This window comes from Engystomops pustulosus, chromosome 6, assembly GCF_040894005.1.
Source record: "Engystomops pustulosus chromosome 6, aEngPut4.maternal, whole genome shotgun sequence".
Classification (NCBI taxonomy): domain Eukaryota; kingdom Metazoa; phylum Chordata; class Amphibia; order Anura; family Leptodactylidae; genus Engystomops; species Engystomops pustulosus.
Genome location: NC_092416.1, coordinates 19,550,138 through 19,560,385, shown reverse-complemented (window position 1 = coordinate 19,560,385; position 10,248 = coordinate 19,550,138). Strand labels below are relative to the sequence as shown.

The following is a 10,248-nucleotide window of genomic DNA, read 5'->3' as shown; positions in this document are numbered from 1 at the left end:
AACGCTGCCAAAGAAAGCAAAACTTTGATGTTTTTAACAATGATGACATCCATCCATCACCTGCAGCAAGGTATGATGTTTCATGGTGACAAGAGAGTGGTATATTATAGGTATGTATATAATGTCAGCCTGCGGTCTCTGGGCGCTAACAGGATTTTCTCCATTGTCCTAGTCACCTTGCAGCTAAGTGTGATCTCATTTTTGAAACAAGTCGATGTCCTTCCCCTTTATTGTGTTTTCTGGTCACTATATATAGGCAAGAGGCTGAAACTAACTAATAAACCTGCAAGAATATAACAACAGGTAGGTACAATGTCTCCTTTATATACAGGATATCTATCTTATTTATTCTCCGGAGAGTTACTTTTAGATGTTCACTATCACCAATGAGCTAGTCGGAGGACTCTCTGATACTGAAAGAAGTGATAAGAAGTAAAATTAACTGCAGAAAAGCAGATTTATCCAGCTGTCTAAAAGTAAGAATTTTCTTAGTTGCCCATGGCTTGATAAATCTGCCCCAATGTGTTGTACTTCTTATTGCTGTGGTCAATTATTGGTATCTATTATTATTTTCTTTAGTTTCTTTTGATTTAGTTGTTTGTTTTTGTACGGGCACAATGTCAATGTCTTACCTCGGTTTATGTTGCATAGAAACCTGGGTCATTTTATCTTGCTTCTTAACTTTTCAAGTGTGGGTTCATCAATGGTCGGCTGAGTCAGCTTCAAGGGCGGCATCCAGGAATGCACTTAGGGAGGATTTCACTTTCTCCTGTTATTTGTAGTACTACTGTTTGATTGTGTTTTGCTAACCTGAAACCTATTCCCAAGCATGGATCCTGCCCAATCCAGAACCATGAATCCCAACCTGATTCTGAACTGAGTGTACTGAGCCCGTATTCTGCCTGATCCAGAACCATGAACCACAACCTGATCCCTAATCTTGTATCCTGCATGATCTGGAACCATGAACACAGACCTAATACCGAACCCTGTATATGTACCAAACCTGATCTGCAACCCCAAACCCATACCTGAAACTAAATCTAACCAGAACCCAGAACCATGTTACTGAGCATGTTCCAGATTGTCTTTATATATACAGGCAGCCCCAGGGTTATGTACAAGATAGGTTCTGTAGGTTTGTTCTTAAGTTGAGTTTGTATGTAAGTCGGAACTGTATAGTTTATCATTGTAACTCCAGACAATATCTTTTTTGTCTCTGTGACAATTGGATTTTAAAAATGTTGGGTAGTCATAAGAACCAGGATTATCAATAAATCTCAATTGCAAACATATTTGGTTACTGTTACAGCTGTTTATTTTATCCTGGGACCAAAGTAAAGTAAATTACAAAAATCCAGGGGTCTGTTGGTAACTAGTGGTCGTCTGTAAGTGAGGTGTAAGTAGGGGACCGCGTGTATATATATTTATTTGTGGGTTCATCTTACTTCTGTTCCAAGCACACTCAGAGTAGAGATTGTCGGCTAGTAGTCCCTTAACACTAGGATTTGCAGGGCTATTATATAGGGAATTGCATTGTGGGAGAGTTTAAGGCCTACACCACTTTCTTTCTCTTGAACCATAATTTATTGGATTTTTATGGATTCCGATTTAAGGTCTGCACTAATATCCATGAAGAAAACACAGCAGAAGTCCATAGGAGGATTTATTATTAAGTTAATTTTTCCATGGATTATTTGAGGAAAATTGGTCCAATCAGAATGTGGACAAGATACTTTGAAGACTGCAGAAATAAAATTCTTGGACTTGGTTTCCTGTTGTGGAATCAGAGACGTTATTGAGAGCAGAAAAAACTTTCTCTAAAAGGGCTGAACAGCTTCATAATTAGGCAGGGCCTTTGTCAGACAACCTCTTAACGGATTCTTGTTGCAGAGCTCTGAACTTCACACCCAGGACTTCTCTGCTGGGGCTATGATTGACATTTGCCTTGCAGAGTTGATTCCCTTGGCTGATTTGGGTGTGTGTTTGTGGAAACCAGGGTGGTTTTATCTTGCTTCTGAGCAGGGGGTTTGTAGGTGTGGTTTGAGAAATGAACAGTCTAGACAGTCATCTGTGAGGGGAGCATCCAGGAACACCCAAAATATCCAATCCTCAGTTCACTGGAATTTCTAGTACTTCTGTCTGTTTTTTGCTTAAACCTTTTTTGTCTTAAACCATGTATCCTGCCTGATCAAGAACCCTGTACACTAACCTGAACCTGAGTTTTTACATAAGACTCTATACTGCCTGATCTTGAATCTTGCATCCTGCCTAAATCCTTAACCCGTACTGGAGCCTTAACCTAGTGCGAACACTGAACCCCAATCCTTGAGTCTGTTCCCTGATTTACATGTGTCTGTATACTAACCTGTCTGCTCATCTTACTTCTGTTCTGAGCACATACTCAGAGTAGGGATTGCCGACAAATAGTCCTTTACCACTAGGGTTTACAAATATATTTGTTAGGAAATTGGGTATAGTTCAGGTCCTGCACCCCTTTCACTTCCTTGACAGTCTTTCTCCAGTTTTTTATTTAAGAAGTCTCAGTAGTAGATTAATTTGAGTGGCTTAGACAGTTTGGGTTATCAAAAAGTTGCACAAAATTGTTGCAACTAGTTCCTTTCCCACAACAGGAGAGGACTGGGGTAGATTTGTGCCTAAATGTTATTTAAACAAAATTTTCCAAAGTCCCCCCTTAAGCCTGGAATGAAAACTTTTAAAATAATTATTGCAAGTAAATTTTGGCCTGAAATATTATTTTCATTGACTTTCTCCTCTTTTTTCTATTTTTGAATTCATAGGAGAGAGACTGAGACAAACAAACAAGCCTCCTGGAAAACACAAGAGGTACATTAAGTATCTGCTTTACATTTGATGTTTGACATTATTTTACAAATGAAGCTAAGGTTTCCATATAAAACTTTGCACCATCTTAGAGACCAAATTGTGACAATTTAAATTTATATATAGATTGGTAATTTTTTTCACTGTAATTTTTGGTATTTTTTGTGTATAGACGGATGTATTCATTTTTTGAGTGACCTCATTCTGGTTCACATTCACCAAATTCAGCCGAAACCTGAACAAAAGTTTGGTGCAGGTAACCAAAACTGAACATCCACTGGTGATACTCTTTGAACGCTGGCCATAAAAAGCTTCTGGCATCATTTATATGCTACCATGACTTTGTCGGCTGCATTTTAATGAACCTATCCACTCATCATTTATTCCCACCAGTGATCAGTGCCGACTCCGATCGAAGTATTAACCGTTTTAATGTCACCGGCAGACATTTACATGCCGGTGGCATCTGTGTCTCCATTTTCCCTAATATCGTTCCCTGTGATGTCATTGGGAAGGGACAATCCTAGGGAAAATGGCGGCTTTTCCCTGCATTTAAAATGGTCAACCCAAACTGGAATTTAAAATGTCGACCCTAAATTCTGGCTGAAGTCTTGGTTCGGTGAGCTGAACTTGCCATGTTCGGCATGCAACCAAACATTGCGGTTTTGGTCCACTCACCCACTCTTTTAAATTGTGTCTTTCTCATTAGTAATAGTCTTTATTATATACATTATGTTATGCCTTATTTTGATAATAACTTTATGATTTACTTAATTAGAATGAAAAACTATTTTCCAGGTTTTTTTCCTTCCCATTGTTCAGTTTTTAGAATCATAATTAAAAAATACTTTTCCTCAGTAGTAGTCTAATTATATTTTTTTATCTTCATATTTTTTATTTCGTAAATGTATGAAATCTACATTGCGACAGAATATTTTACAAATATTATTCAAATATTTTGTTTTTCTTTATTTTCAGGCATAACTCGGACATGGCATTTTGGAGTATTCTTCTCTTTCTGCAGCCCTGGATTTTTGGTGGGTAGCCCAATTTTTATAGAGCTCAGAGGTATTAGGATTTTGAATCTACTTTTGCTATTTTTCTATATAATAACTTTCTGCTTTGTTTTTCACAGTTAGTCTCTCTGAAATAGTGGAGTTTCAATCTATCTCTAAAGGTAGGTAAAATAAAAACTTGCCGTATGTCCTATGATATTTATGCTATTGTTTTATGTTTACCTTTGTGTTTCTTATTTTTCATAATTAATCTTTCCTACATTAAGGATGTGAAGACCCATACAAGGTTTTTCGGGATAAGCGCATGTGCTACAACAATTGCGACAACCTTAACAGCACAACGGAAGCCTGTGTAAAGCCGTTGGTCTATGGATGTGACTGCATGGATGGTTATGTCTACCAGTCTGCAACCTCCAATGTCTGTGTTCCGGTCTCGAGCTGCAATGTCATTTGCCCTCCACACATGCATTTTGATCCTTGCCTCACATCATACCGCCCAACATGCTCCACCCTATACAAACCACCAATACTTTCTAAAGGCTGCCTGCCGCGTTGTGTTTGTAATACGGGATATGTCTTGTCCGATGCTCCTGTCCCTACTTGTGTGCCAATTGTGAACTGCAAATCGATCATTTTAGTCAATGCTTAAATTTCTGAAGTGTGAGATTAAATTTCAGGCCAACTTAACACTTTGTAGCTGGAATGAAACCATTGATTATCATCCATTTTCTATCAATTAGTCTTTCCCTTTTTGGTATGGTGAAGGCGGAATTATAATCTATAAAGAATTATAAATACTTATCTAGATATTTACATATTAAAAACATATCTACAAGAGAGATATATATATATATATAATCAGAGATGCGTGGATCCGACATTCAAGTTCCGGTTTGGCCACCTGTCCCAGACACTGGCATCATTGTCAGCTCAGCAATGGTGGTCGGACATCCGATCTGGCAAATGGACACTCCTAGCAACTAGCCATGGCTATGATTTGTCAGGGGGACCCCTATCATTGAACATGAATTCGGCTCATCTCTAGATGTGATTTGTTTGTAGCCCATATCTAAGAACCTTACCTGTGTCTATACATACCTAATATACAATAAAAGACAGAATAGGGCCACTCGGCCGCTTAAACCCTTTTTTTGCTCTTTAAAATGTAACTTTTAGTTCTCATGCATTTAAAAATATAGAGTGAAAAGACAAAAAATGTGTGAATGAACGATGTTTCTGACCCGATTTGGTTGTCTAAAATTATCAGAGATCTGGAGGTTAACCTGTTTTGGCTTGTTGATCTATCACATTCCTTTCCGGATGCTTTGACAAATATTAGAGTCTTTAATTCTGGTCAGCTTTCAAACAGAGGGTATTAGTAGGGTAGGGGCGACAATAGGTTTTAGCACAGAGACAGAGAGGAACCTAATGGAATAGAGAGTCAGGTCAGGCTCTAATACGGAAGACAAACACCTAAGGCTATATTCACACTGCCGTTGCCCGCCCGTACCGTACCGTAGCGGGCAACGGCAGTGTACGGGGAGAGGAGGAGGAGGTGAGCGCAGCTCACCCCCGCCCCTCTCCATAGCAACCTATGGCGCACTGCGCCATATTACGGGAAAAGATAGGACAGGTCCTATCTTCTTCCCGGGTACGGAACGGTACGGTGCCGCACGTGTGAGGCACCGTACCGCTCCCGTAGGGTGCCGTGCGCCCATTGCTGCCTATGGGGGACGTATATTGGCCGTGTATACGTCGGCCATATATACGTCCCCCATACGTTAGTGTGAATGTAGCCTAAGAGAGGTAGCTCAGAGAGAGGAGGGGAAAAACAGCAGGTATAGGTTACCGCAGATGGATGCAGTGGGATGTATGCATGGTGTGAACTACCCTACCCCAATCCCAAATTTTCCCCTACCCTACTAATACCCTCTGTTTGAAAGCTGACCAGAATGAAAGACTCTAATACTAATCAAAGCATCCTGAAAGGAATGTGATAGATCAACAAGCCAAAACAGGTTAACCTCCAGATCTCTGATAATTTTAGACAACCAAATCGGGTCAGAAACATCGTTCTTTCACACACTTTTTGTCTTTTCACTCTGTATATTTTTAAATGCATGAGAATTAAAAGTTACATTTTAAAGAGCAAAAAAAGGGTTTAAGCGACCGAGTGGCCCTATTCTGTCTTTTATTTAAAGGTAACTAAACCCAGCTCCCCAATGGTTCAATGAAAACAAAGATATTAATATACAATAAGTTACAACTAAGGATGTAATGAAGAAGGGGCAAGTGTCCCAATTTGGAACACTAAAGAACTCACAGGATCAAGTGGACTGGTGGTTTGTGTTCCATATTGCCCAGTATGGGCTCAGTCAGGATCTACAATTAAAAAGAAGACAGGAGCTCACATCTGTTGGTCCAGACTCCCTCAAGGTGATTCAGTGAAACCAGAAAAGTACAATGCCCCATTTTTGCAGGTCCTATTCAGATGGAGGGCCATGTGATCACTATCCGTTCATGAGCGATTGCCAGGACCCTTATTATAGTATTCATGAATATAAGTAAAAATCCTGGCAGGACGATTGTTCAAAGACAGTTATAGATCACATGACCCTCCATCTGTGACCATTTCATGGTCAGGAATCTCCGGCTCATGAGGTGAAAGACAGGAGGCTTCACTTTACATATCAAGAACACGGAGCAATGCTATTAATAAATGTTTATTGGTAAATTACCTAATATCTTGCTCCCCCTCCCCCCCCCACACACTTACACACATTACAAAAACATGATATAAATTGCCCAATGAAGTGTCTCTCTACCTAGATTTACCCCATATATACAGCTTTGGGGCAGTAAACAACTGTTACTGTAGATCTTTTGGTGGCTAAGTATCTCAAACTACCCAGACAGGTTATCTTCAATGAGCAAAATCTTTAATACAGAACTTCCTTCAAACTGGTTGTCAGGAGGCAAATTCAATCTCCATTCCAAAGCCTTGGATCTCAAGCACTAGGTCAGTAACCTGAAATTGAAAAAAGGGGGGGAGGTGAGAGGTAATTACAAATCTGGTGATATATTTGCATATTTAACAACAATATTGATCGGATTTACAGGGTTAAGTATAAAAATAAGCCTGATTGTACTAAGTGAAATGGTCAACGTGAGTAGAAATATTTGGATCTTTCTTTCCAAAAAAAAAATGGCTCATAATGGGTCAGTCATGAAATCAAATGTTTTTGGGGCATATGTTGTGATGCTCCAGCTGCCCCTCTCACTGTTTCAGATATATGTAAAGGCTCTGGCCTCCTAACATATTGGATGGGAGGCTACATTGCTAACTGATCCTCTCTGGTGTAGGATAGTGCTATTATAGCTAGTGCTGAGGCTGGGGACTGTCTCATCTATGTATACTTATTATAAAAAGGGGTGTGTCTTGAATAAATAGGGTGTGTGACTGGCCAAAAAATAGCCTACATGTCAGAATATTCAATATTCTGGTGCAAAAAATAAATAGGATGTGCATAGTAGGACTCCCTAGTCTTATCCTGCACCAGATTACTCATCCAGCATCGGACAGAATGGGGATGATTCATTAAGTCTTCATTAAGATAATGGCAATCTTAAAGGTCTTTCCGCCGGCGCTCATGCGCCCCATATTCACTAAGAGGCTCTGACCTCTTCGATAAAAGGGGGCAAACTCTGCCAGTTCTGAAATTTAGACCAGATCAAAGCCGGAAGAGTTTTTTTCCAGTGGAAACCATAGTAGACATGATGGGCATTCACACCCCAGCCCTCCCTACGCCAGGCCTGATACTGGCCCAGTCTCTGCAGCAACATGCCCTTAGTGATGTGCAGATCGGAGAAAACTCGAAACTGCTGTGGACAGGAAGATTCATCTGGAAAACTGTCAAAGAAGCCTTAACGAATCTTTCCCAATGATTTATCTGGAGGAGCAGAGAACTATCTACATCCATTCAGCACTGGTCTAATGCCGGACACATTGATACATCTGAAGTATTTTCATTAAAACAACCAAATTTTGACCCAAACAAATAACATTGATCCCCAATTATACATTAAAGGCAGTTTCTGGTCTAGATATTGATATATTCAGATGCGGTTCCATCACTCTTTGAACACAGCTCACAGTGATGACATCCTGGAGATCTAGGTCAACCGTAGTGAGACATCCAAACAAGTAGATCTGGTGTAGACAAGAACATGAATATCCAATATCAGCCTTGGGCAGTAGGTGTTACTTCAATTTCAAAAATGTGAGATTTTGTTTCAAGTCAACCCATTTGCATACTTTTTAACAGAATTGATTTTCCACAAAAACCTTGGGGCTGAATCAATATTTCTGGTCAGTATAAAAGGGAGGAGATTGAGACAGACAATAACAACTGCCACTAGAGAAGACACACGTGGGAACCTGTTTTTCTGCACCTTTCCTTCCATCAGTACTAGGGGTAACAGATTGTGGGATGTGATGGTCCCCAACATCACCACAGTATCGGTTAAGACAATGGGGCGCAATTACTTACCCAGAGTTACGACAATAATGCCCTGTGCTAAGATCGTGCGCCCGATATCCTGCATGTCCGACAGAGTTCACCTTCTTCTTCCTGGTGCATGTAAGTGCTTGATCTTGCGACACAATTTGAAAGTTAAATCCCGCGTCCGACAGCTGGACCCCCAATTTCCGTCGCATGAAAGCCACCACAATCCCCTGTGAAATATCTGTTACGCCCGCGCTAAACCTGAAAACGTTGGATAGTCCGACGAAATCCGCAGACCCTTAGTAAATATGCCCCAATGTTTCATTCTGCTTCTCTCATTAGGTGTCTTTGGGAGACATTCATCATACGGTGGCTCTTATGTGTACCCCAAACTTCCGGCACTGCCGGATACATCAGGTAGCTCCAGCTTAATGATGTATCTGGTGGATGGCTGTGCCAGCGGACAATTCTTTGATAGGTCCACCTGGCACTGAGTTGTGCTATAGCCTACAAACTTTCAGGCCAGAATGTTTGTTGTCCAGCGCGGGCGCTAAGCAGGAACTCCCCATACCCGCCCACTCCACTCCCATCCACAATTACAGAGGTTTTGAGATTATTTTAGGACTTGAGCATCAAAAAGCTGGAAGTTCAAGTCCTGATAAATCTCCCACTTTGAGTGCATCAGAGAATCATGTTCAGCTGCGTAACCCAAGAGTAGCCCCTGAGAGCCTTTTTAGGGCAACATAGGAAAACAAAGTAGTCAGCATTTACTATGCCCTGCCTGCAATATTTACTTGCTATACACCAGGTCTAGCCTGCTATATGTGGCCTGCTGTACACCAGCGGCGGTGAGATTTTGACTATTGTTAAAAACGCCAAACTTAATAAATCCCCCCCCCCCTCGCCTAGTCAGAACTGTGGAGCCATCTGATGCTTCTATCTTGGTTTTCTATCTTGGTAGAAGTGAGGATTTAATTGAGAAACATTTCTTCCTATTTATTTCAAAATCACATGTACCCAAGAGACTAATTGAAACATTTACAATTGGCGGAGGACATTGGGAGTAATGGAAAATTCTAACGCATTTTCGAATCACAGTGATTCTAGATCCACAATGGATCCAAAGAAAAGTCTGATGTGTTTCAAATCACAATGATTCTAGATCCCACAATGGATCCAAGGAAAAGACTGACGCTTTTTGAATCACAATGATTCTAAATGTTTTTAACATGAACGAAAATAACGCTCTTTCCTCTGGACACTCACGTTGGTGATATGCACATAATTTATTCTGACTCTGATTATATCTATTGGGTAACATATTGTCTCGCTGAGCTGCTACAATCAGGGAAATCCATGTCCCTCACTTCCTTGGACTTGGTCCTTAAGACAATTATAAGCATCAGGAAAGTGTAATTAATAATTATTCCTTCCTTGTAGACAATTCCAAATGTTCCTTCCTTATTTCTTATTGGTTGTGGTCCTTAATACAAGAGGTATAAAGTCTGTAAGGAAAAGACAGCGAGTCAGGAAGACTCCTGACGGGTAGAGCGTGCCTCCATGTATTCCATAGTGTAATGTTACATCCATATATCTCATACTTTATTTTCATTTTTTTATTTTTGTTTTTCTAGTAAAATTTTACAGTTTTAGCAGTGATGGCTGTGCTGAAGATTCTGATATTTTTTGCAGGTATTATTATAATTTTGTAAATATTTTATAGCAAACAAAAATGTATAATTATTCCAGTGAATAAATGTAATAATAGTTATAGTAGTATTATTGATATTTTAACATAATACACAAAAAAATTAACCTATACCGGTAATTCCTTTTTTTATTTTTCTTAGTTATTTCCTCGGTCCTTTCTATTCCTGGAGGTA

At 39.9% G+C, this 10,248-nt stretch overlaps 1 protein-coding gene across 1 annotated transcript; it reads left to right on the top strand.

Annotated features, from left to right (window-relative positions):
- The first annotated feature begins 236 nt into the window (after positions 1-236).
- On the top strand, positions 237-4,590 carry LOC140065557 (alpha-tectorin-like). The gene is made up of 5 exons (XM_072113152.1): positions 237-303; positions 2,802-2,847; positions 3,823-3,881; positions 3,980-4,021; positions 4,127-4,590. Exons 3-5 carry the CDS (start codon positions 3,836-3,838, stop codon positions 4,507-4,509), a joined length of 471 nt encoding a protein of 156 aa, XP_071969253.1. The 5' UTR covers positions 237-303; positions 2,802-2,847; positions 3,823-3,835; the 3' UTR covers positions 4,510-4,590.
- The last annotated feature ends 5,658 nt before the right edge of the window (positions 4,591-10,248 follow it).

Bases quoted from the DNA above. Each gene is read 5' to 3' on its own strand.
- LOC140065557 (XM_072113152.1), top strand. From the start codon at position 3,836: ATGGCATTTTGGAGTATTCTTCTCTTTCTGCAGCCCTGGATTTTTG. The intron at 3,882-3,979 runs GTGGGTAGCCCA...TGTTTTTCACAG, and splicing joins TCTGCAGCCCTGGATTTTTG to TTAGTCTCTCTGAAATAGTG. The intron at 4,022-4,126 runs GTAGGTAAAATA...TCCTACATTAAG, and splicing joins GTTTCAATCTATCTCTAAAG to GATGTGAAGACCCATACAAG.